Source organism: Panthera onca, chromosome B1 (genome assembly GCF_046562875.1).
Source record: "Panthera onca isolate mPanOnc1 chromosome B1, mPanOnc1 haplotype 2, whole genome shotgun sequence".
Lineage (NCBI taxonomy): Eukaryota > Metazoa > Chordata > Mammalia > Carnivora > Felidae > Panthera > Panthera onca.
This window is the reverse complement of record NC_138342.1, coordinates 3606942-3634318: the sequence shown is the minus strand read 5'-3', so window position 1 is coordinate 3634318 and position 27377 is coordinate 3606942. Positions and strand designations below refer to the sequence as shown.

The 27377-nt window shown below is 53.5% G+C and overlaps 1 protein-coding gene across 9 annotated transcripts in view; it reads right to left on the bottom strand.

Moving 5' to 3' along the window:
• AFAP1 (actin filament associated protein 1) overlaps positions 1–27377 on the bottom strand; it is a 146216-nt gene that overhangs the window by 70303 nt on the left and 48536 nt on the right. For 4 of the 9 annotated variants that reach the window (XM_060655485.3, XM_060655490.3, XM_060655489.3 and 1 more), the window contains exons 2-6: positions 20623–20810; positions 20211–20326; positions 13854–13982; positions 11850–11947; positions 358–466 (exon numbers count right to left, since the gene is read on the bottom strand). In XM_060655485.3, the coding sequence (XP_060511468.1) occupies positions 358–466; positions 11850–11947; positions 13854–13982; positions 20211–20241 (367 nt within the window). In that variant the 5' untranslated portion in view covers positions 20242–20326; positions 20623–20810. Of the gene's footprint in view, positions 1–357; positions 467–11849; positions 11948–13853; positions 13983–20210; positions 20327–20622; positions 20811–24602; positions 25332–27377 lie in introns of those variants that run through there. The other 5 variants (XM_060655487.3, XM_060655492.3, XM_060655486.3 and 2 more) reach the window with 4 other exon arrangements.

Below are 27377 nucleotides of genomic sequence, written 5' to 3'. Positions count from 1 at the left end.
TTCCAGCTGCGGCTCCGCCCATCACGGCACCCGGGGGGGAAGCAGCAAACACACGCCGCCACGGAAGTTACTGCCTGTGACCAAAGGGGACACGCTCCGTCGAGACCTAGGACTCCACGGCGACAAGGCTTCAGCACGGGTCAGAGGAAGCGGACAGTGAGTTCCCCAAGGGGCCGGCGAGGCACTGCAGGCTTCACAGCCCTTCCGGCACTTACCTTCGGGGTCCAGAGGGACTCAGCTCCACGGTCCCCGTCGCTCTGTAGGCCCCTCCTCCCCTTCCTCCCCAGAGAGCGAGCCGCGCTCTCCCCGCCCCGCAGACGAGGTGGCCGGCACGGGCCGGGCAGCCCCGACACTCACTCGACGTGATGTATTCCGGAGCCTTCCCAGGGCTCAGGGGCACGGCCTCCTCGTAATAAGCTTCCGGGAGAGAGGACGTCGGGAGCGGTGGCGGCCCGCCGTCGGGGGGCTGAGGAGAAGAAGCGGAGACACCAGAGATCAGAACTGTCGCCAGAAACTTCTGTGGCGTGCACTAGCAGGTGCTGCCCAGCACTCCCCCTTTCCTTGCGAAGTCCGTGGTAAAAAAGAACACCGTCCCACAGAGGGGTTCTGAGTTCAGGCCCTGCCGGGGTCCCTATTGCTTCCCTGCCACGTCCACCCCGGCCCGGCCCTGGCCGTACCCCACCGGGTCCACGCCAGGTCGCCAGCGGCCAGCGGCCGTTCGCACCCCGGCACAGCCTGCTTCCGGGGCAGGGGCGGACTCGCCGCCCTCTCTCGGACCCTCCCCAGAGCCGAGAGGGGGGCTCCCCTCCCCCGTCCCCCACAGCACTGACCCTCCTGCGTCCCCAGGGTTCCGGGGCGCGGGAACCGTCCGGATCCGCCGCGAGGCAGTAGGTAGGCAGTGGCTGGACAGACGAACGTGGCCGGCCCACACTCCCACCACGCCCCTCCCGCGGCCACGGACGCTTTTAAAGAATTATGAAAGAAAGTCGCCTACGAGCTGCTCTCTGAGAGAAACTTCTGTCGAGAAGGAGTCTGCCGTGGCGGAATCCAATCCCGCCGCAGTTTCTGGTCAGACTCTGGGGCCGAGGCACCCTGGTTCTGAGGCCATACCTTCCAAACACGCGAGAGCCGGCGGGGACTGAGGCCGCCTTCTTCCCTCGCACGTGCCCGAGGAGGAGCACGTGCTCACCTCGCGCCGCACGGACACCCGGGAGTTTGCCGCTTCCCTCACTCGCTGGTCCTCACGCCGGCAGACGGCGGGGAGGGGAGGGCAAGGAAAGCCAGCGTTTGCCAAAACCTGCTACCCGCCCGGAGCCGTGCCGGGCGCCTGTGCATCGGCCGCAGGTGGCTCAGTCGGCCGCCTCCGGAGGCCTCCGCGGCAGACGTTACCTTAACTCACGCGTCCCAGACACGGAGCGTGAGGCCGGGGGTCTAAACGGCCTCCCCGAAATCGAGCCGGGCTTTTTCCGACACCAGGCCTGTCCACCGAAGACCTTTTTGTATTCACATCCTCTCTCTCCCTCTTGTGACTGGTTCACACGACCCACATCCAGCACATTAGAAAGACGTCACTGGGAAAGGAACAGAACAGTGGCCCAGACGGACGATCCACCAAGTTAAGCGTCCAAGCACAACACGTTTCGAAGAAATCCTAAGGGTTTATACTAACTCTCTGGAACGTGAGACTCCACCACGGAAAGGGCAACTCAGCACCGGATCCAAAAGTCCTTTGTGAATGACTAATCCCCCACCGTGCATCCAACCCACTCCTTCCTCTCGCCAGATGCAGGGTCATTTTCACAATCTTCCTCCATCCGCTTGAGGCCCGTTATCTGCCCTCCGCCCCGGGCCCGCGCCCCGGACTACACAACCCCCGTCTCCTCGCACGCCTCCCGCCGGGCTGCCTTCCCGACTGTCGTCATTCTGTGGTCGTCCGCTGGACGGCACCCAGCTCCCTCCTATCCTCCCGAAAAGGCAGTGCTTAAAACGGAACCCGCTACACCATGCTCTGCCCCAGGCCAGGTCTGAACAGGAGCCCGTGCCCGGGTTAAAATCCCTGCTTGTTACTCGTGGAAAAGAGCCGCCTGCCTCACCGTGTGTCTTTATTCATGAAACACAGAGGGTTTCAACTTCCTCTTGGAAGTTGGAACAGGCCGATTATTCATGGCCTGGGAGAGCGTTACGAACAGCTGACTCAAACAGACGTTGAGGAGGAGCACAGACCCCGTTCCTACAGCCGCAAGCTACGCTAAGCCGCACGGGGTGAGGGGCTCCCCTCCCGGCTGACGGGCTCCCGCAACTGACTCGCAGCCGCTGCTGCTGGTCGCGGGTTTGGCACAGCTTCTCGGCAGGTGTGCCCTCAGGTCCCATAACTCCACCTCTTGTTTCCGTTAACTTTTTTTAATGTTTTATTTATTTTTGACAGAGAGAGAGAGAGAGAGAGAGAGAGAGAGAGAGAGCGCGCGCGCATGAGAGGGGGAGGGGGAGAGAGAGAGGGAGACAAAGAATCCCAAACAGGCTCCAGGCTCCGAGCTGTTAGCACAGAGCCTGACGCGGGGCTCGAACTCAAACTGTGACATCGTGACCTGAGCAGAAGTCGGACACTCAACAGACTGAGCCCCCCAGGCGTTCCCCCCCCCCCCATAATTCCACTTCTGGAAACGCATGGCCAGAGGGCCACCAGTCATGAGAGCAAAAATGTGTAAAGATGTTCAATAAAAGCTTAGTTAGCAAAATCTAAAAACAATCTCAAAGTTCACCAAGAGAAGAACGCTTAGGTGTGCCGACCCACTCACGTGCAGACGTCAGAAGGGCAGCACGCAGCTGCTACGGTCACTTTCTTGGCAAACCTTCCCTGGACTCTGTTTGGTGGGAGAAAGCCGGCACGCCGGAGCCCTTCGTGGAAAATGTGTGTGTTTAGGCTTACACACATACACAGACGGGAGGTCATTCACCAACGTGTTAACAAGCATTTGCATATCTGTGTAGCTTGGCTCGTCCACGTAATATTTACCGTTTCTAAAATCAGTAAAAAATTAAGCTACCTTGGCTTCGAAGAAATACCCCTCAAAAACATCATTCTTACGGGGGAACACCCTCTCTCTCCCCAAAGGGCCTACACTCCACTCCCAAATACTCCTTATCCTGGAAATTCTGGGTTTCAGTCAGAGAAACCACGGCTTGTTAAGTAACAGCAAGTGTGGGAAAGGCTAAACAGAGGGACCCGAGCCGTTAGTATCGTTGCTTTCAGAGGAGAAGCTTCTTTCTGAGCCTTTTCAATAGTAAGAGTTCACTGAAATCACCATTACCAGGAATTTTTAGAGGGTGGCTGGGAGCCTGGGTGGCTCAGTGGGTTAAGTGTCAGACTCTTGATTTTGGCTCAGGTCATGATCTCACGGTTCGTGAGATCGAGGTCCTGGTCAGGCTCTGTGCTAACAGTGCACAGCTTGCTTGGGATTCTCTCTCCCTCTCTCCCCCCCCCGCCCCTCCCCCAGTCACACACTATCTCCAAGTGAAAAACAAGCAAACAAACAGGAATTTTTCTAAGTACAAAACACAGAAGGCAGATTTCCAAAAGGGCTCATGGAAAACCAGAGAAGGCAAGGGGAAGGAAACAGGAGTCTAGCACAAATAGGACGAAGGCCAATTCGTTGGCACGGACCGCGTGTGGGGACAGCGCCGTCCCGGGGCCGCGTCACCTCCCCGCAGCTCTGGGCCCCGCTGTCCTCACTTGCAAACGAGGGCGCCTGTGACGTCCACCCCAGCTCTCGGGCTCATTCCAGCGTTCCTGTAAAGCTGCAGGTCAGCAGGCCATAACGCCAGCTTGACCGGTCTGGAGAGTCCCGGGAGAGTTGAGCTTGGGGCCTCATTCTGTGGTAAGGACACCAGTCTCTGGCCAGGGCGACCTCTGAGGTGCACCTTCTAACGGCGACACCAATCGCCAGCGTGGCGCCAACCTGGACCGTGCACGCTGCCCTCGATACAGAAGACAGAGTCTGCACACGGAGCCTGGCCGCTGTCCCGCCCCCGCCCCCCGCGTCTCCTGCGCTGGCCCCACAAACCACCCCCACAGCCTCTGCAGAGACTTGGGGAGACGCGCGAGAGACCGTCCTCCTGGAGGGATGACTGACCCCTGGTTGCTTGGCCGCGCCCCAGACACGAACGGACCGGCACCGCACCAGTCACTAGACATCGTCAGATCCACGGAAACATTTCTCCCTCGAATTGATACTTCAGAGAAAGTTACTCCGTAGCTTAGGAACTCTCTCCTGCCTTAAGGTAAGCTTCTCCTCCGAGGCGTCCATGTCTTACTAGAGGAACCCGCACCCACGGCTGGACAGAAATCCAATCTACAGGCTTGCTTGGCTCTCCGCATCGGCCATAATCCAATTCCTCTCTTTCTGGAAGGAAAAGCCCATCAGCATCTGCCTTTGCTAATTTAAGGAGAAGCCTTCAGGGACCTATTTTCCCATTGATAATAATAAATATCATGTTTATATAAGTGTATAGTAGAAGCGTAATTATCATCGTTATTATGACCCTTTCAGCAATAAAACAATGGTACCTGCCATTTACTGCTGGCCTACCGCACGTCAGACATTGTTCTGGACACTTTATATGTGTTTTCTCCGGTTCAGAAATTAACACTGAGATGCTGGTATTTTGATGATGATTTTACTTAATGAGGAAACTGAGGCCAGGAGGGGGAAGGCCCCCACACGGAGGTCACACACACGCGGAGCTCACTGGTGGAGGAGCGGGAGGCCGGCTGGAGAGGCCCGGGGCTGAGCTGGAGGCCGGGGACCGGGACACGATACACTTCCGTGCCTCGACCTTATCCCACTGCACCTGCTGCCATGCCCGCCACAGGAAGGAGCCTACCAGCCCGCTGAGGCGCTGGGTCCAGGGTCATTCCCACCGTCTCCTCACAAAGGCGGCCATTCCACCTGCCCAGCGCCCTTTGGGGCTCCCTGCCTGTCACGCTGCTCCCCACCACCTTCCCTGCTGCCCCAACCCGTCTCTCGGGCCTCTGCGGCAGAAACGATAAGCTAAGAGCCCTGATTCTAGCCAAGAGTCTGAAATCACCTGGAATCACTTTTTTGTTTTAAGTTTGTTTGGCGGGGGGGGAGGGGGGAGTAGAAAGAGAGAGAGAGAGAGAGAGAGAGAGAGAGAGAGAATCCCAAGAAGGCCCTGACCTGAGCTAGAATCAAGAGTCGGACACGTAACTAACTGAGCCGCCCAGGGGCCCCTGGAATCACTTTCTGACTTGAATTCTATACATACGTTGGGCATCCAGATTGTTTTTCTGGTTGGCGTGACTAAAATCCATCAAGAGTAACATAACGTGAAATAAGAACATCAGAGTTCAGGGTCGAGGTCTGTTACGCATCAGCAAGAGCCTTTTCTAGCTGACACAGCGTTTGGGAAGCACGGCAGGGCACCCACGCGCGAGCGCCAACCTCCTTCGGGCAGCACGGCTTCGCGGCGAAGCTGTCCGCGCCGCTGAGCGAGCCTGAGGACTGGCGTGGAGTGACCATCGATGGTAACAGAATTTTACAGTCTACGCAGCCAAAGGGGTCCGGCCCTAACAGCAAGCATTTTGAGTAAGTACACTTCCTGGCAAAAGGCAAGTTTTCGCCCAGGTCACACCCTGCAGATTCGCATTCCGCTTAGCACGTGCGTAAACAGTGGGACCGTATTCACACTGTTCAGTTTCCTGTGGCTTCATTCACGCGTGGCAAAGAGTGGAAGCCCTGCGGGGCCGTGTCCTCTTCCCCCTCCTCCACCAGCGGGAAGGCATCCGCAGGGAAGGCCAAACGGTCCGTCGGGAGTATAAACAGGATACGTATCTGGAGCGCGGCCACACGTTAAATTTCTAAAAGATGCCACAGGAATTACACAGGAGACTGAACTCCTCAGGAAGACAAGGGGGGGAGAAGAAGAAGAACAAATGATTCGTGTTCACCAAGAGGATCACATCTGATTTCACCAGGACATAAATGGCTTTCTTGTTTTAAGTCTCGGGCTTTGGTCTCAACTGTGCACTAGAAAAGTACTTCACTTTGTCAGACAACCTCAAGGAGCCTCGGAATCTCATCCGTCGGACAAAGTTGCCGTGAAAGTGCTTCGGGAAGCACGGTGCGGGGGCGGAGGGGACGCCGGGACCACACGTGACAGTTCCACAGAGCCGGAAAGCAGAGCGGTGGGTGCCGGGGGGCGGGGGGGCTGGCTTCCTGGGGACAGAGTCTCGGCTGGGGAGGAGGGACAAGTTCCGGGGACGGAGGGGGGCGGGGCGGGGCGGGGGGGGGGGGGGCTCCCCAACACCGTGAATGCACTTGACGCAGCGAACTGGACGCCTAACGATGGTTAAAATGCTGGAACTTAGGTCATGAATATGTTAACACCGCTCCAGAAGGTCTTCATTATTATCCGCTGACATAATAAGCGATCACCATTTATGAACTCTGGCCCTAAAACATCAAAGAACTCAGTGGCTCTCTCACACCCCATCCAAACACCGTGTGGCGCTCGGCCACTGAATTACCGAATGAAAACATTTCTAAATGCCTCGACTGGGCAGCACACTGACGACAGCTCTCCTCGCTCAGCCGTGAAGACCTGAGAGTCCCCGGGTTTGGGCTCAGCGCTGTTCCGCGACGAGGGGGAGGAAGGAGTCACCGCCGACGGCACCCGGCCCCCCGCGAAACGGCCCCGTGAGCACAGGTGCCAGCCGGCAGCCGTGTCCACGTGGACGTGTCCACCGTCACAAGCGCTCTGCGCCCTGGCCACGCGGGGAGGGCATCGGCGTGACAGCTGCGCACTGTGGTGCGAAACCACACGGACCTCTGTGGAAAAGCACAGCTCTTCCCAGAAGGCTTTTATCAAACAAACCATTCCTTCGGCCCATTCTAGTCTCCGTCGGAGAGCAAGGGGGTGCGACCAATCGCCCCACGCTTGCGATTTCGAGGCCTTGGGAGGAGTTCCGAGCGTCCACACTGTTGCGAGCACTTCTGAAGCCTGATGGCCACACTGAAGGACCCCAGGTCACACGGGACGCCCTCGGCCGCCACCACATTTCCTCCCAGGACGGAGCAGGAACACTCAGATGTTCCCTCGGTGCATGGGCGCATCGTCAATGCTAACGAGACTTAGGGACGCGCTCCCCGACCCTGAGAAGCCAGAGGCCTCTTCTGCACAGCACGCGGCACACAAAGCAGCACAGAGACAAACCGTCTCCACAAAGTGCAGACTTCGCTTGCTTAGAAGGGTGTGGAAAGGAGCCGCTGCTGTTCAATAGACCCTCACGGTCCCCTGGGGAGACGCAATGACGGGCGATGGTCGGTGGTCGTTGCATAAAGCCCTGCTGGGCACTGAAAGGGACCGCTGACCTTTTTAGGTCAAAGATAACTCATCTCTAACAGTTGTTCAGATGGAGAAGAGGACGTGGCCGGAGTATCACGTATCTTGCCCTACGACACATTCTTCAGCCTTTCATGGGCGGCGTAGACGGGAACCCCCACGGGCGCCTCGGGACGAACCCCTACAGCGTGGCAGCCTCACGGGCAGGCCCCTGGCCAAGTCGCTCCCCGGCACACGGAGCCGCGTGCCAAGCTCCAGGCCACCCCGCCTTCCTTGGGGAGCCGTAGGCCGTGGCCCAGCGGCTGCCTGTCCTTTCCACCTCTGCCCCAGCACCTGCTAGTTCCGCTGAAAGTCAGCCTGCCACCAGCAAATGACCGACCGGCCAAAAGCCAGCTCACCAGGGGCAGACTGAATCCACTGAATGACAGACCGGCTTCCTTAGTGGATGATGAATTCACTGAAGCACCATCAGAAAAAGACAGTGGGGCCATCCTGACCCACCTCTACTCCCCGGACTTGCTGACGTGACAGGCTTTCTTCATTCCCTATGGAAAGCGCCCTGATGGATGTCCGGAAAGTGCTCAACATCCATGGTCGACAGGCTCCTCTCCAGGGTGCCCCCTGCAAAGGGTCCCATCCACGGAGTTGTACGTGCACCAGGAGTCAGCCTCGTTCCTTAAGCACTTACACTCCCTACAGTAATTATTGATGTAACTATTACACAAATAAGCCAGTGAAATAATGAGTGCAAAAGGCGAGGTGATGCCTCTTTGAGACGATGCTCTTTAGAAAGCTTCAGTCAGGGGGCACCTGGCCGGCTCAGTCAGTGGAGTGTACGACACTTTTTTTTTTTTTTTTTTTTTTTTTTTTTTAATTTTTTTTTTTCAACGTTTTTTATTTATTTTTGGGACAGAGAGAGACAGAGCATGAACGGGGGAGGGGCAGAGAGAGAGGGAGACACAGAATCGGAAACAGGCTCCAGGCTCGGAGCCATCAACCCAGAGCCTGACGCGGGGCTCGAACTCACGGACCGCGAGATCGTGACCTGGCTGAAGTCGGACGCTTAACCGACTGCGCCACCCAGGCGCCCCAGGAGTGTACGACTCTTGACCTCAGGGTTGTGAGTTCGAGCTCCACACTGGGTATAGAGATTACTTATTGAAAGAAAGAAAAGAAAAGAAAAGAAAAGAAAAGAAAAGAAAAGAAAAGAAAAGAGAAAAAAAGAAAGAAAGAAAGAAAGAAAGAAAGGGAGGAAGAAAGAGGGAGGGAGGGAGGAAAAGAAAGGTTTGGTCAAGACAAACTACAAAAGAAGAAAAGAAAACCATTCAATCAAGGGAGGGCGTGTCGACTGCGAAAGAACAGCACAGCACTTGAAGCTAGCTGCACAGGCTCCAAACTCAGGCCAGCTCACAAGTGTACATTTTGCTCCACTTTAAGGAAACAAAAACCGAAAATCACTAACTGCCACAGGTAGAGATGACGCAGAAAAGACTAGAAGAATGCAGGGCGTAGCCCCTGGCCCCACATCACAATCCCAGGAGAATTGTAGCAAGGAACATCCTGGCTTAGAGGCTGCGGGAAAACCCCAGATACCCATGTTCTAGGCACCAGTAGGGAGAAATTGTCCATGGGTCAGACTCCTACTCAAAAGCTATTCGTTTAAATGTAATATATTTAGGGGTGCTTGCGTGGCTCAGTTGGTTAAATGTGTGACTTCAGCTCGGGTCATGATCTCACAGTTTGGGAGTTCGAGACCCGTGTCAGGCTCCGTGCTGACAGCTCAGAGACTGGAGCTGCTTCGGATTCTGTGTCTCCCTCTGTCTCTGCCCCTTCCCCGCTCACACTCTGTCTCTCTCCCTCCCTCCCTCAAAAATAAATTTAGAAAAGACATTAAAAAAATAAAAATGTTTATTATGAGAGAGAGAGAGAGAGCACGAGCAACAGCAGGGGAGGGGCAGAGAGAGGTGGGGAGAGAATCCCAAGCAGGCTTCGTGCTGTCAGCACAGAACCCAAGGTGAGGTGGATCGCACAAACCATGAGAACATGACCTGAGCTGAAACCAAGAGTCAGACGCTCAACCGACTGAGACCCCAGGCGCCCCGACCAACATTGTTGATTACCCCGCTACCACCAATAGGAGGGCTCCTCGTGCAACTTAGACCAGGACAGTCTGCAGCACTGCAGCCAAAGGCAGGGACAGAGCATAGGCCTGGCACGGCGAGAAACAGGAGCGAAAGAGAGAGAGAGAGAGCACAAACGAGTGAATGAATAGCAAACTCCATCTGAGAAAAAACCCAGGGGAACGGGTTGACTATTTGGTGGCCAAAATGGTAGAAAATGCTGGCTATTCAATGAGCAGGCTTTGTCTGCAATTGAAACCGAAAGCGGCAATCTGTCCGGTCTGGACCAGGTCTTCTCGGGTCTCAGACTGAGACACGGGTCTCAGTCCGGACCAGGTATGTGGCACTTTACGTGGCAGCCGAAGAGTCCACGACATTCACAGAAGCGTCCCCACTCTCCGATCTGAACAGCAGCGATGAAAGACAAGCCACAGTGTAGGGAGGGCCCCGGGCTCAGACCAGGAAAGCACACGTGAGCCGGAAGATAAGACCCAGAAAGGAATGAACCGCTGACCTCCATCCTGTTCTGCCTCTTTCACACAAACGACGTGTATGAGGACAAACACTTCTGGCCTAGGGTTCCGCGTTACATCTAAAAACAAATGACAAGTCACAGTTTCTACAACAAACGGGATGAGTTTTAAAAAGGAAACGAATAATTAAAAAAGAAATTTATAAAGAGGGAGAAACACATCATGTTAAAATGATAAAACACGGTGCATAAAAATCATATATTCAATACACTCTCGACCGCAAAAAGGCTAAGTGTGTAAAACGACAAGTAGGGAAGCTACACACGAGAGCCCCGCATGTAAAGTAAACTTTCCTGGTGGCCGCGGAAATTGATCAAGTTGACTTTATTGCTATAACCCCGTGCACACGAGCCCCTTACAGCACATCGGGATTCGGACCTGAGGTCTGTGGCCCCCCCGCCCGGACGGCAAGGGTGGAGGAAGAAGGCGCCTCTCCCAGGAAGAAGGAAAAGTGGGTGACTTTTATTTACTTCTGGGGCTTTCCCCCCAGTTCTCTTCTGTGATCTTGTTGAAAACGCAGCACCGAAGGCCCCATGCGGACCTAGTGGATGAGAAGGTTCGTTTTCACAGGATCCCCGGGGATTCGGGGCCATGAAAGTCTGGGAAGTACGGCTCTCTCCAGGAGCGGCAGGCCCTTGCGTGGGGCTTGGCACCTGCCAGGCACCTTCTCTAAGCACCGGAGACCTACCGTCTCGGGACGAGCTCACCGTTACCCTACCAGGCTTCTGGTTCCGGACACCACATTCTCTGCTCCGGGAGCCATGTCTGCCTGGGCTGTGCGGCCACACCCCAAAATGGTAGCGTTGAGAAAAGACTGGATTTGAATCCGAAGAACCTGCTACAATTTTTGCCTTTCCTGACTCTCGTGTGGTGTTGAACCAACCACGTATATTCACTGACCTAAATTTCCTGGTCTGGAAATGGGTGTGCGTCCTAGTCACATGGTCAGGTGCTGTAGGGGTTCTCTAAGGTCAAGCCGTGAGGATTACATGAAATTTTAAGTGGAAAAATACCGAGTGAGGTGTGTGATACGCAGGAGGGAGCCGACGGGTGCTAACGTCCTCTGTCCCCTCTGAAATGCTAACTGATGGGCGTCTAGTGGACACGGGCCACGACGCGGGGACGCAGGCGGAGACAGGCCCTGCTCTCCCACAGCCCTTGTCCTGAGGGTGAGATGGTGACGTGTCCCTGCTGAAAGCAAACATTAAAAAGAAAACCGTCGAGTAACCAAGTTTGCTCTGGTCCTGACAGCATGTCCAACGTTCCTACGTGAGCACACGAGAACGCAGCAAGGCAGGAAGAGCTAAGTGGCCCGTGAGAAGGTGCATGTGAGAGCACCCCAAAACGGCCAACGTGGCAAAAGACTTCCAAAACAAATTCTGGATGCATCCAATCCAATCCAACACACATTCCTGGGATGTGGATGTATTTTTTTGCCCCGGAAGAAGCATGACAATGAATATTAAAGTGTCAGACTAAGGTATTCAACTCCAGAACTCACCCAGACGGTCAGGTCCCTAGACTCTGCTGCCACTGTTGTGCCTGCTAAAGCCTCTGATTTTAATTAAAAAAAAAAAAAAAAAAAAAAAAAAATCTGACCTAAGAACAGATTTCCACGGACCTGGAGCTCCAGCCCTTGTTAAAGGAAACACCAGCCTCCCAAGGGAAGCTACGAGAACAGCCTCCCGCTCGCAGCCCTACAAACCACTCGAAGGAGAGCCTCTAGCAAGACGAGGCCTCCCTTCCCCCAGACCCGAGCCGTTATCACCTGCCCGGAGCCCTGAGTAGCCCGGGGCCTGGGGGCTCTGCTGCTGCCCCGGGGGGACCCTTCACTCACCAGCCACGGCTGAGGGATCTCCGGCAAAGGCATCTGGGGAGGAGCCGGCAGGCTGTTGGGGGTCTCTTGCTTCTGAACATGGTCTTTCACTTCGAAACCTGTGAGCATCAACCAAAACCACAGAACTGAGTGGCGGGGGGGGGGGGGGGGGGGGGGGGGCGCTAGCCATTCTCACTCCCTCGGCCCCATCGTGAATGCTTTGCAAATATTTGTTTTCTCTAATCGTGTACAGCAACTTTGTCATTCTCTACTTCACAGGTGAGGAATCTACGGCTGGAAAAAAAGGGTTACGGAACTCACGGAGACACTAGCAGGTGCAAATGAGGGAGCGGCCACCAAAGCCACGTTCTTCCCAAAGCCACCGGCCTCGCCAAGGTGAGGTGCTTTGCCTGAACTTCCCCTCAGGTCAGCGATTACCTGCGGACTCCGGGGGCGGGCGCTTTCCTGGGAATCAGCACGTGTGTATTAGGTGCCCTCTTTTGTTCTCATTTTTTAACTTTTTTTTTATTTTGGAGAGAGAGAGGGAGAGAGACACAGCATGAGTGGAAGACAGGGGCAGAGAGAGAGAGAGAGAGAGAGAGAGAGAGAGAGAGGGAGAATCCCAAGCAGGTTCCATGCTCAGTGCAGAGCCTGACACGGGGCTGGATCCCACGACGCTGGGATCATGAGCTGGGCCAAAATTAAGAGTCGGACGCTCAGCCGACTGAGCCACCCCAGCACCCCTGTATTAGGTGCCCTCTTAAAGTCAGACACTGGGACAGACGAGTGCGGTGAGTGCCATGGCTGGCGTGAGCTCATGCTCTCAGTGGGTTCGTATTCAAGTTGGGAAGACAAGTTTACACACAAGTAACTCTTAGAAACAACAGTGAGCACCAGGTCAGCGAAGGCAGGAAAGTGGAAGGAATCGGGTTTCATATGGGCACGGGACTATCTATAGGCCAGGACCCACCTGGAAAGACCCACAAGCACAGCCACTCGACAAGGTTCGCCTGCGCTGGGCCGCATGTGCTACGCAGGCAGGAAAATGGGCTGTGAAAAGCCAGAGCCCTGAGCGCCAGAAGCTGCGGTGGAGAATTCTGGCACGGAACTGGCAACAGTGAAAAGACAGAAAAAGAACGAATGGGAATTCTACCACTGAAAATAATCAGCGGACAGGTTCAAGGCTAATTAAAGAGTGGAGGGGAGAACAAGACAGGTGGAAAGCCTCGGAAGCACGTACAGAGCACAGCATGAGAGACAGAGGGTCGGAACCCACCGGGCAGAAGGAGACAGGAAGGGGCATCGGGGAAAGCCAACAGCAGCTCCCAAGGCTGGAGGCCCACATGCAGTGGTGCGTCCAGACCGCCTGTCAGGAACAGCCGGGCAAAGGGAACACGCAGAGGGCGTGGGGTTGGAAAGCGGGGCCCCTTCCACCCATAAAAGCCACAGGAAAGGGACCCCTGGGTGGCTCGGTCGGTTGAGCGTCCAACTCTTGACTTCGGCTCAGGTCACGATCTCACGGTTCGGGAGTTCGAGCCCCGCATGGGGCTCTGTGCTGACAGTGTGGAACCTGCTTGGGATTCTCATTCTCTCTCTCTCTCTCTCTCTCTCTGCCCCTCCCCAACTCACTCTCTCTCAAAACTGAATAAATATTAAAGGGAAAAAAAAGCAACAGGAGGAAATCACAGCCAGTGATCGTGGGTTTACCACATGTCAGACACTGTCTGGAGGTATTTTATGTCATCGCCTCTGACTCCCACGACGTTCGTCCGAGGCGGATGCTCCCGATGAGGAGAGGAGTGTACAGAGAGGAAGTAAGTAGAGCGTGGTCACCGTCAGCTCCTCAAAGGCTTTGCCCTCCCACGCGGGGAGCCCGCCAGCACCGGGCACACGGGGAGGCCCTCGGGGACAGCGTGGTGAATCGATAGGTTCATAGGTTAATGAACAAACGATCGTGTTTACATGGTGGTATTGAAGAAGGTTCAGAGGCAAAACAGACCCTGGAGGAAGAAAGAGCAGACGCACCTTTGGATGACTGTATCCTCAGCAGGATGTCGGTAATCACCGCCTTTTTCTCCCTGACGGTTGACGTTAGGTACTCGTGGTCCAGGAGTTCAAGAAAGAGACGGAGTTCAACTATTAACTCTTCCATTGCTGCGAACAAAGGAGAGAGGAAGGACACTGTCAGACCCACCGGTGTGCACACGCCACAGGATAAATGCGTTTCATTTCAGCTGGACTGGGTACAGCGTTCCCACGTGCAAAGCAAGTTTGCCGAAGCCAGGCGGACGAAGATCCAGGCAGCACCTTCTAGACAAACACACTGCTTTGCTCGGCTTTGACGCGGCGAGTTTCGTCTCGGACAAGCTCCAGAGCCGTGCTGCCAACAGATGGAGCCGTGACCCAAAAGCCCGATATCATGGGGTCAATCGCATATTAAATTTCAATGTTGAGAAGGAGCTGGCAGTTTGAAACGCCAAAGAGTTTTCAAATAACCACTAGGACGTGGTTGCAGAAACTCAACACTCAACTCTGCCTTTGTAGGGCTGCTTCCATCCCCAAGAAGGCCGTGAGCATGTCTGTGCAGTTACGAGAAAGATGCCGATGCCAAGAAGGACTTGGGTGCGGACTCCTCACCGTGTCTGTCCCTTATAGGATCAAGGCAGACTCAAGACCAGGCTACGTGGCTGAAGTCAGCAATTGACGTCTCATGGCGTGAACCTTTCAGGGACCCCAAAGCCCTTGTAGGGTGTGCAGGGGCTCCAACTATTTTTATAGCACTGAAGCTTTATTCTTCTTGTCCGGCATTAATGGTGCAAAGGCGAAGAGGCTTAAACTGCCACCCTCTTAGCACAAAGCAAAGCAGGGACGGCAAACTAAACTTGTGGCCACTGTATACCTCACCACACACTGACAGTAAAAATCAAAATGTTACTTTAAGAGTGTTTTGGGGGGCAGCTGGGTGGCTCAGCTGGTGGAGTGTCTGACTCTGGATTTCTGCTCAGGTCACGATCTCAGTTTGTGACTTTGAGCCCCACGTCAGGCTCTGTGCTCCGTCTCTCTCCGCCCCTCCCCTGCTCACGCCCTCTCTCAAAATAAAATAAACTTTAAAAGAAAAAGAGCTTTGACGGAGTGGTACGAAGCGTCCGCCCCAGGGGATGCACGTTTTTGGCATCCTGTACGATAAAACGGGAAGCAGGCAAGCAAGCAGCCCCTCCGCGCAGACTGACAGACAACGGGGGTCGGAGGGCAAGCACGCGTGCACTGTTCGAGGTCACACTGAGCCGCTTTGTCACGGGGCCCCAGGAAGAAATGATACACGAACTGCAAGGACACAGACTGAGTGTACGACTGACATCTTCCCAACAGGGAACAAAATGACCTAATCGGGCCAAGGTAAACAACGGCAGCGTCGGTCGCCAAGGGTAAAATTTGAGCTTCCAAATGGAAGAGTGAGAATTTCGAGCACTTGTAGCCACCACCGTGAGCACGACAGCTTCTCAGCAGAGACTTTCCCGACCAGAACGGGAGTGACACTGACCAACAGGCCTTTCTGATACGGTACAGAGCAGCAGGTCAGCCTTTGGAAGAGCCACACAACCCAGTGAACCGTGACGTCACAAAATCACACACGGGCAAAGATCCATCTAACGTACAAAATAAGCTGAAATGTTCTAATGTAACGGAGGATGAAGTGTTTCTTGTCTGATTCAGCTCCAGATTCCACATTGCAACTAACACACTAAGAAACTACCACTTGACGATTTTTGGTGTAGTATCAAAGAAGAATATTGACAGTTTCCTGAAAAGGCCCTGAGGTACTCTGACCGTGGGTCTGTGTGAGCCAGATCCTCTTTATGTGCTCCCTCTAAAACAATGCTTCACAGCAATCTGAGTGCAGAAATAGATACAAGAATCCAGTCATCTTTATCAAACCGGATATGGGAAATACTTGCGGGAATCTGAAACACAGCACTATCTCACAAATTAGCTTGTTTTGGTCAATGTGGTTACTTTTCATAGACATACATTATTTTTAAATGAATTAAGAAATTCCTTAAAAATCTGCCAGTTTTAATTATAATGTGTACAGATAAGCCACACATCTTCAGTATTTATTTTGAAACCAAAAAGTCCGAAGCAAAAAGGTTTGAGAACCACTGGTCTATGGGATTCTTTCCAAGTCTACAACACTCTTCAGGACTAAAGATCCTAACTGAGGCCATGCTGTTGAAACTACAGAAGCTCTCATAATTTTAGGTACATGGATGAAGAAATGGCAAATGAGTCCAAAGTAGGCAAGGTGTATCCCTGGGCTGTTCACTTTTCCTAATTGAATGAGTTTCCCTCTATGAAATGAAGAGATTGGATTGAGTAAGTATTTACTTAGTCAAACACTGACTAAAAGGTTTCATTAGTCAAAGAATGTCTTGATGATTCTAAGTGGAAAACAATCTCATCTATACTTTAAAAGTGGTGGGCTCCTAGTGTTGTTCATAGTTCAAAAGGTGGAAACAACCCACACGTCCACTGATGGCTGGACATGGCCTGTACACGACGGAATATTCTTCAGCCTTGAGAAGGAGGGACATTATGACGCCTGTTACAATATGGATGAACCCGGAGGACCTCGTGCTCAGTGAAATACACCAGTTACAAAAGGACACATACTGTGTGATTCCACGTATGCGAGGTACTTACAGTCATCAAAATCATGGCGACAGAACGTGGTGTCTTCCGGGGCCCAGGAGGGAGAACAGGAAGTTAGGGTTCAATGGGTGGTTTCAGCCCGGGATGATAAGTTACCGTTTGGGAAGATGAAAAAGTTCTGGGGATGGAGAGTGGTGACAGCTGCCTGACAAAGGGAATGTGCTGAGTGACACTAAATGTGCATTCAGAAAGAGTCAAAATGGCAAATTTTATGATATGTATATTTTACCACAATAAAAAAAAAAAATCAACCTTGTCCAAAAATCGATGGGCTGCTATCAGCAAAAATGTTAAAAATGCTTATGGGTCTATGTTAAACTCACGATAGCCCCTTCTCGGCCTTCATTCATACCTACTTTTTTAATCAAAAATGCTCTCTTGCATGTAACCAAATTATATTCATCCTATAAGATTTCACGTCGGTCCCAGCATGAGTCATGAAAATGTATAAAGGGGGCCTCAGACTGCATCTGTCCTAAAGGGCCTGAGCTCTGTTACGGAGTTCCCACGCAGGACTCACACAGACCTCTCCGGGCTGTGAGTTTCCTGTGACCACGGGGCGCCACCTCCTGGCTCACACTCCCCTCCTCAAGAGACCAGCGCCCTCTGGGCAGCCGTATCCATATCCCTGTCACCCTACGCAGCCTACAGCCACCTTCGACTCCCAGGATAACTTGCTGGGCCACCCTCAACCAAGCCGCACAGTCTGATTCTCCCTCCTTCCTGTGGAGTCTGCCTGGGACTAGGGACTCGTGGGCAGTTGGATCTCTGCAGTTGAAGAAGACACACAGACACAGGAGCCATGTTTAAGCACATACGTGCCGGAGGGCGAAGCCAGTACCAGAGGAGGAAAGAATTCAGTTATCAGCACACCCTGGAATACAGGCAGACTCGCTCAGAGGCCAGAGACAGACAGACAGACACCGATGGGCTTCCCGAGAGCTTCCCGGCCCCTCCTCCGTCATCCGTGGAGCTGCATGGCACACCTTACGCCCGAGCCTGCTCACAAACGTTCGTTTCGTTGTTTTTTACGAAAAGCTGCCTCGTATGGTTTTCTGTTCACCTGAAATTGCAAACCAAGATCCGCGGAGCACGGCTCTCCCCACCGCAGGGTGCGGCGCATCTCACATCAGAGAGCGTGACTGTTGGGAAACCTTCACAGACTCCACAAACCACACCACGCCCCTGGCAGCCCCTGCAAACACTTAAAGCCCCCCCCCCCCCCCCCCCCCCGCGTCCCCCTCCTCCCAGCCCCCTCTGACCAATCCTCCCCAATCGGCCCCTCCCCACGGGGCTCCGCCTTCGTTCCCAAGACTCACTCCTCTGGCGGCGGCCCCACCCATAACCGATAACGGATACTTAGTGATTTAGGCTTTGTTTTGGTGTTGTTCTTCTCCCAACAGCTGGTCGGCTGGTTGAGAGCAGGTTTTGCGCTCGGCTCACCTCTGGACGCCCGGCCCCGCGGTACCGTGTGCGCGGAAAGCACCGGAGTACTGAGTGACGGGTGACTCTCCAGTAAGGAAGAGACACTTTCTGAGGACCCACGATGTGAAAGGCACCTACACAAGACCCCTCCTCCGCCTCCTCCCGGGTGAGACTCCATCATCCCCATCTGCGGGGGAACGAGAAGCCAGCCCCGGTCTGCTCGCTTGTATTCGAGCAAATGCTCACACAGCGGCCTCAAGTGTCCACCCTGTGCTCGTCCCTGGAGAGCAGCCCCGGTGGGCTTAGCTGCTGTTGTCATCCCAGCTTACGGCTGACGAAAACGGAGGCTCAGGGAGGTCGCCGAAGGCTACCAGGCAAGTAGGTGGCTAAGCTTCTCCAGCTCATAATCTGCTCACGGCCACACGGCGAGAGCGCAGCAGTGAGAACCTGAATGCAGATCTGATTCCAAGGGCCCTGCTTCGGCCCCTTCACCATGATCATCGCATGGTTGCTTCCTGACACGACCCGGCCTGGTGAGACGCTACAGCCATCTTCTTATGAGCAAGAACATGGTACAGCAAGAACCAGAAGATATTAGGGGGGTGATAAATTTCGCCGGGGCCTACGTGGTGCCCTGTAGGGCATCAGAATTACGTACTGAGCCATCTACCTCCCCCACTGGACTGCCAGTCCTGGCCTACAGGGACAGCATCCGGTGCGTCGCCGGGTTCCCTCTGGTGCCCAGCAGCGTCCAGCATTAACCACGCACTCAGCACATGCACGTTGAAGGAAGGGGCGTGACTTCCCAGAGCTAACAGACATGCCGCCAAGGCTAGGGAGGAACGAGAAGTTCCCGCACCCAATCTTCAGCCTAAAACTCTGGATATGGACCCGCCTTTCCCTGGAAGTCTAAGGGCAGTGTCCACAGGAGCTCTAGAAATGCGGCTCTAATGGACACGTGCCCCTACGCAGGGGTGGCATCGTATGGCTCAAACTGCACCAGGTTGCCCCGTGCCCTCTGGCGCGGCCACTCCTTCTTCCAGCTCTGAGCCCGCTCTCGTAGGACGGGCAAAGCAATCCGGGGTCCAGGGATTCGGCTTGGGTTTCCACAGATGGATCCCGAGTGCCCCTCTCCGCGAGCCTCCGAGGACTTCCCTCCCCGGGACCCGACTTCTCCACTGCCCGACACTCGCCCTCTCCTTCGCTCGGGAGCCGGGCTGCTTCTCTGGGGCCAGGAAACACACGTGCACCTGACCTCCTGCAGCACTCCCGGCCCGAGTCCTCGTCATGACCCAGGTTTTTCTGTTCTCCCCCGCAGAAGTATCGTCCCTCCTTAGAGACGTTTGCTGGGGAATTAGAGCTCCCGCCAAGTGCCGACCCCGTGCCAGACTCATCGGCACACGAGCCCTTCGAGACAGAGAAAGGTTATGTTGCGGCCCGAGGTCACAGTGCTCGACATGAGAGGCAGGATGGGAGTCAGAACCAAGTCTGCTCAGTTTTGATGCCTGCGCTTTTCGTACCGTCGCGCTGACTGTACCTTGCACTCTCGGCGGAAGAGGACACTCACTCCTCTGTGTCCACGCTCAAGTAACCTCCTTCCCACGATGGCAACAGGCTCCCCTCACAACCACAGCCTTCTGGCTCATCGCTCAAACGGTGCCTTGCCTAGCTCTCTTACTAACACTGCTTATAGTAAAAACCAGAATCTTATAACCGTGGCCAATTCGTTCTCAACTTGCTGACGGAACAAGGAAGGCTCACAGGGTCGGAGACTCACCAAGGGCACGGTCTGCTCCTCTTCCCCAGTTTGTGGGCCCGGAACACAGGCCAAAGGGCGCTGCACTCAGAATAACAACCAGTGACACCCTCCTCTACAAAATGCTTCCAGTGCCTGTCGTCCCGTGACCCTCACGATCACGTTGTCTTGGAAATATCACAGGTGGCAGAGATCAAAGGAAAACGGTGAAGAGCCTGATCCAGGCCAGGAAGCAGAGCAAGGCCACGTCCACGCTCGAACCACCGTGTGGCCCTCTGGGGCTCCCGCCTCCTCTGTCCGACCTCCCAACCCTCACACCCGCTACCCTCCTCTCGGCAGAATGGGAATCACTGAACGATGACTGGGACCGGGACACAGGTGTAGTCACTAGCTTCCAGGAAAAAAAAAAAAACACAACATTCCCAAATGCCCACACCACACAAAAGATCTGGCTACAGAATTTATGATTCCCAAGGCAACGAGGAAATCACCTGGAGGCATTTCTGGGTACATTCTATGCATCCGAACAGCAAAACTCCCTTCTCCCAAGCAAAAGGCTGTTTGCACTAAATCAAGTGACTCTGCACTTGTGGCGTCTTCCACGGTCCTACAGAAAGAGGGAGAGAATGAGCAAGGCCGGGCAGCGCAGCAGACGAAGAGTTCGGTACAGCAACTGGCTTCCTCTGTAGTCCGCCCCTCTACTGTTGCAAAAACCTCTAACTCAGGTTTTTTTTTTAATCAGGTGGCTGGATTTATTTCAACAACAAAAAAGAAATGGGCTGTCGTTTGCGCGACCCAAAAACCACTTTAAAGGAATTTTATCCACCTTAATGCCTACGTCACAGAATGTGAACGCCAGACGGATGCGAGGAACCCGGGGCCCAGAGAAGGAAAGTGACTTACCTGCTGAGGTCACAAAGTATTTGGTTAAAAGGCCCCAACCGGGAGCCGGGCGGCCTGACGGCCAGGCCGGAGCGCCCGGGTCTGCACGGAACTGTCTTCTCCACACGCCTCCTCCAGGGGCGAGGACAGAGCTCCCGGGGTCCCCCTGCAGTTTCCCAGGACACCGAGCCACTCGCCGAGGACAAATCCTGCAAGCAACGAGAAATAACGTCCACTGCTACTGTCTATCTAGGAAGACACGGTTAGCCGCCCAAACCTCCCTCCTCTTTGTCAGGAAGGGCAAGGAACGGTTCACAGATTCCCGGCACGCAATTTGTCACGGCGGCAGACTGCACACGCTGCCACGTCCACATTCTCCTCGGTCCGCAAGCTTCGCTGGCGTGTACGAGACCCGTGCTGTTTGCACCCTCAGTGATGGTCAGTGTCTCCGGGCAACCACGATGGCGGCTGGGGGTCTTTTTTTTTTTTAATATTTTTATTTATTTTTGAGAGAGAGAGAGAGAGAGAGTGTGTGTGTCTGAAGGGGGAAGGGACAGAGAGAGAGGGAGACACAGAATCCGAAGCAGGCTCCGGACTCCGAGCTGTCAGCACGGAGCCCGACGCGGGGCTCAAACTCACAAACTGCAAGATCATGACCTGAGCCGAAGTCGGACGCTCAACCGACTGAGCCACCCAGGCGCCCCAAAGGGGGTCTTTTCAGTGTGAAGTTTTCGCCCCAGACCCCTCTCATGTGGCTCCTCCCTCCCAAGTTCTAACCCACTGCATGGAAACTAGACGTGGGTAACTCCCCTTATCTAGGGTCACTTGCAAACAGGTACGGGCTTCTCCCTACTTCCCCAGTGCCCCTGGCTCTCCCCTTCCCAGCCCCAGCGCACAGCCCCAGCTGGCACCCGGACCTGCCAGGCTCCACGTGTCCTTCTCACCGGGTGGAGCTACGGTCACCGCCTGCTGCCGGCCAGCCCACCCACGATCACCTTGCTGCCATCTCCCCCTCCCTCCCCAAACTGCCAGTCCTCTAGAGCGGAACACACGTCCGGCCTCCTCGGCGAAGACACCCTGGTCATTCCATCCATCCTGACCCCCCTTCCCAGAATCTCTCCATCCATGTCTCTGCTTGGCCCTCCTCACTGCCGATGCTTACAAGGAGCCCAGCGTTGGTGGCCACACAAATCAGATCCACACCCCCCGTTCCGAGCCTTCCTAGCCGTGTGACCTTAGGTCAGTGAGTAAGTCCCCCAAACGATCTCATCCTTCACATGAGATGCCGATCATGTATCTCAGTGTTGTAACGAGCGTTAAAGGAGGGGCTCTACGCACAGAGCCAAGTACCTCACAACTGGCGGCTGTCGGCATTACGACTGGCATATGCTCATCTTCCTGGTTCACTGTGCGACCTGGGATCGATGGGATCGATGAGTAGGTAAACACCACGCACATACTTCTTACCTTCCGAAACTAAGTCCTTAAATATCTGCCTCCCCTTAAGAGAAGTCATGAAACACTATCCTATACGACTCTATGCAAATACATTTAAAAGTAGGTGAAATACATAAGTTCACAGAAAGGAGTACAATTTACCAGATTGTCTTAGAAAGCATACACAGACCAATTTTCCATAGAAGCAGCAGAGAAACGTGTCAAAGAATGAGCCCCACAAATGCAAGCCCCAGGCCCAGATGGTTTTACAGGGGAATTCTACCAAACCTTATACACCAAACCTTACTACACAAATTGTTTCAGAGGGTAAATACAGAAATTTGTCAAATACTTTCTTTTTTAGAAGTTGGTACAAAACCGATGCCTAAACCCGACAGAGATAGCACAAAAAGAGAAAACCGAAAGACTAACGTTACTTACAAATACCAATGCAAAAATCCTAATTAAAATATTAACAAACAGAAATCAACACAATACATTAATAGCACACCATGACCAAATGGGGTTCATTGCAGCAATGCCAGGATGACTCGGTGTTAGAAAACATGCTCATATAATTTATCATATTAATACCTTCTCTAATGAGATCATGTGATTCTCTCCATAGATCAGGAAAATGCATTCAACAAAATTCAATACTCACTCCTAATTTAAAAAAAAAAAAATCAACGAATGGGAATTGATATATATACTTCCTTAGCTTGATAAAATACATGTAGTAACTCCTATAGGCTGAACGTCTGTGTTCCCCCCAAATTCATGTTGAAACCTGATGCCCAGTGTGACAGTACCAGAAGTGGGGCCATTGGGAGGTGATGAGTCATGAGGAGCCTTCTCAAAGGGGAATGGTGCCCGGTACAAAATGGTACACAAGAGGCCCTACAGATCGCTCTTGCCCCTTTCCCCTGTGAGGATGAAAAGCAGGCAGTCTACAGCCCAGAGGAGGATCCTCACCAGAACCCATCCATGCTGGAACCCCGATCGCAGACACCCAGCCTCCAGGGCTGGGACAGATTAATGTCGGTTATTTACAAGCCTCCCAGTCTATGCTACTCTGGTATAGCAGCCCGAGCGGCCTAAGACGCTAACAGACAAACCAAAGCAAGAAGAGGAACCTACTTAGTGAGAAAGACTTCAGGCGTTCCCGGAAAGGTTGGAAACAAGTCAAGGAGGCCCATTCCCTCCACCACGTTTAACACTCTATTGGAAGCGCCAGCCAAAGCAATTAGAGAAGAGAGACAACTAGAGACTTACGAATGGAAATGAAACAACAAAATTATCTCTGTCCGAGCTGATGTGAAATCATTCATGGAAAACCCAAGATAACCAATGATAAAGCTACCACAAATAATAACAAACTTCAATAAAGGTTTCAATAAAGTTTTGCATATTAATTCTATACCAAACAAGCATTTAGAAGCAATCAGAATGTAGAACACTTGAAGTAATTTAAAAAGAAACGTGCACAAGCTCCATGAGGAAAACTGAAAGCACTCCTGAAAGACAAAGAAGTAAATCTGAACAAACAGAAAAGTGCCCCCTTGCCTTTGGAGAGGACAACTTACCATCAGAAAGATGTTAATTCTGTCCACGGTCACAAACCCATTTAATGTACCAGCGAGGATGTGGGGATGTCTCAGAACAATGGAGAAGGACGGACCCTACCCCCTATTAAAGGGTGCTACCATTAAAAAGGTGTGATGCAGGCACATATGTTCCCAGGTGGATCAACACAACAGAACAGAAAGTCAACAAACGGACCTGTATGCGTTCAGGTATGTGGCACCTGATACGGGTAGCATCGCAAACAAAGGGGGAAAAGATGGCCCTCCCCCAAACTGGAGTCAGGACAACTGGCAGCCATTTGGAGGAAGAGAAAAGATAAATTTAAGTACTTACATCACACACCAGAAGAAACTCCAAAGATACCTGAGAATCCAAATACCAAAGACGAAGCCATTCGAGTCCTCAAAGAAGCAGAAGGCGAATTCTTTTATAACCCCGGCCTGGGAGAAGATTTTCTAACTAGGACTCAAAATCAGATGCCACAAGAGAACGGGGGTCAGGGAGGCTCCGGAAAGAACAGCACAGATGAGGCAGGGTTCACACCTGCCTCCCGCGGCGCACCGGGGCCTTGTGGGAAAGCGCACATCTCTCCAGAGGCTGGGTCGCTGCAGAGCTGGGGAGCCTGTTGCACGAAACCTCCACGGCTCCCCCTCCCCCGGGACCAGGGCACTGGATTTGAGGCTCCAGTTAGGAAGCAGTTTCTAAACCATGGCTGGTCCCGAGACCAACCTCCTTTTCAGAAAATGGCCCTTGTCCCCGACCTCCTTAAGAAGTGACTTTTCCTGACACTGTATCAGATCTCAACCAGCCCCTGCCGGTGTTTCCAGAGTCATCCTCTCCACTCCCCCACTCTGCCTCACACTGCGGCAAACGGTACGGTTTCCTACACCCGTCGGGCCTGCTCTTGCCCGCGGACGATGGCCTCCACCCTGCCCGTCCGTGTCGTGCTACACCTCTCGTGGCCACGCCTCCCTTACCTGGCCGCCCTGCGAGACAGCGCCGTCCCCACCGGGCAGGCCTGCCCTCGGCAGAGTCCACGCCTGACGCAGGAGCGGGGACTGGACCCGTGTGTCTGCCCCGGCGGGCAGCGGGCGGCCTCACGTCGGGGACCGCCGCGTGACTCCACGGACGTGCAGTGTGCTTGGCGAATTCACACACCCGTTTGTTTCTACATCTCCATGCCGGACAAAACTCCTGAGATTCGTGTGGAAGAGAAAGTTGCAGAGAAAAATACCACGGACCGTCCTCTCCTGGTAGCCATGTCTTCTGTGCTATTCTTAGAACACGCGATCAGAAGTGGCGAAGGAATGATTCTGACAGCTTCACGGTCTCCGCCAGGTCGATGCCCGTCTCCGTCAGCAGAGACACTGACAGGAGGACTTGGGAGCGTGCTCAGGAGGGACGGGGCTTGTGTGGCACTGGAGCAGAGGAGCCGACGCTCGAGCACAGCACAGCATATTTTCCCTTATAGGGTTACGGTCAGGACTCTTCGTGCAGACTCTGGCAGATCTTTCCACAGGCCCCCGCAGATAATCTCAATGGGCTGCCGAAAGGTCGATCTGAGAAACCTCAGGAAAAGCAGCATAGCCTCAGACGCGGTCTGCCTGGCGAGTTTGCCTCAGCTAGACCACGTCCAAAATTCCTCACGACTCAGACGACCACGATCCGAATGACCGGATGCGGGACCCGACCAAACGTCTTGGGCTCCCGGTGCCCTGCCCTACAGCGCGGGGGTAACAACAGTTATGTGCCTCGCGAGACGACTGGAGATCCAAAGAAGGCTATAAATAAAAGCCCGGGACTTCAGGGGAATTCCATTCAGGCTCGTTTAATTTGATTCTGAAAAGTCCAAGTAAATAAAGTTGCTACTTGTCACTCTCTCGGGTCTGCAGCCCTGGCGGTCACGGCCCAGTTTCAGCATCGACCGAGAACTGATCCTTGTAAGATCTGTCAACATCCCAGAGGAAAGCTTGCATTTCTACGAGAGTAAGTGCATGCATATATATTCTGAGTCCTGAGACGCTTCCTTTCTGGTCAGAGTGAGCCAGCAAAAAGCCCCCCAAGGGATTGATGTAAAAATCCACAGGGCACATTCTTGCAATCATCATAAAAGTCGGATTAACACATGGAGAAAAAATAAAGCGCTAAAGGAAATATCCTCCTATGACTTTGTGGAAAGCAACAGAGGAGCAAAACCTAGATCTGGAGCTGTCTTCCATAATCATAATGATCATGTCATCTGACCCCCTGAAGCCCTATTCCTAGGCTGGCAGGAGAGACCACAGATAAAAGCAAGCCGGTTGCTAACAAAGGTTCCAGTATGATACTGAGAGCACGGTGTTTGCATTCTACGGAATAGAAACTGATTTCAGTAGTGAGTTGCGAAACACCGACCACGTGCAAGACATCGGACTCAGAAGTAACAGCAAGCCCCGACTTCCGACGGTTCACGGCGGAGAGCAGCAGACAAACATTTGGACCCGCGATCCTTTATTCTATGAAAGGGAGAGTCGCAGGTTTTCACAAAAGGTGGCACTGCAAGATCCCCACGTCCGCAAAGGTGGCTCTGACAGCAGCATCCAGGAGGAAGTGGAGAGTGAGACTACTGCACGAACAGGCCCGCGGGGCAGGGGATCTGAACGACAGCCCTGGGAGGATGGAGAAGGAAATGTGCTCTATTCACTGCACTATATTTCACATAGTTACTAGAAAAAAACCTCATGGCACAGATACTTGGGTAACCTAAGTGTGGGGTGTACAATAATAAGTAACACAAACATGGTCTCTTACACTCAAGTTAGGGAAAAAGAGCCAGAAATGAGGACAGACGCTGTGAACGAAGCACCCGGCCAACAATTTTATGTCCCATTTTCTAGCTCCAGATCCCTGCTTCATCTCTGAGGTCCTCTGCCCTTAGGAATGGCTCTCTATTCACAGTGGCCCAAAGGTGAAGCCACCCAAGTGTCCATCGACGGAGGAACGGATAAACCGAGTGTGGGCCATCAGACAACAGAATATTATTCAGCCTTAAAAAGGAAGGGAATCCAATCCGGACACCTGCCACCACACGGACGACACCGTGCTAAGTGAAACAAACCAGTGACCGAAGGGCAAATGCCGTAGAAGTCCACTCGATGAGGTCCTTAGGTATTCAGATCCACAGACACAGAGTGCGGGTGGGGGGCGCCAGGGGCCGGGGGAGGGGAGGGGAGGTAGTGTTTAATGCGGGCAGGGCGTCAGTGTGGGAAGGTGGGAAAGTTCTGGAGACGGAGGGCGGTGATCACAACAGTGCGGGTGTGTTTAATGCCACTGATTTCTATTCTTGGAAAGGGTTAAAATGGTCAATTTTATCACAATTTTTTTTTATTTATTGAGGTATAACTACATAATACTATATTAGTTTCAGGTATATCACACAATCTGTGAATGAATGAATGAATGAATGAATGAATGAAGAATGGCTCCATGTCACCCACTCACAAACACCCTAGCGCCCCCTGAGCGAAGCTGAGCCTTGTCCAGCAGCCAACCCTTTGCCAGTGTGGCCCCAGCGTCCTCACAGATGGATCACCTTCCACACTCTGCCTGTGTGTGCTTCCGTGAGGCCAGATCCAGCTACTGCTCATTCTTTCCAGAACATTCTTGTGTTCCTTCCTCTAACCTTGGCTCATATGTTCTGCAATACACCTGCCCCAGCACTCAACTTCTCTCCCAAGCAAGATTTCTGTGGGTGAAACCAAGCACCACCTCGC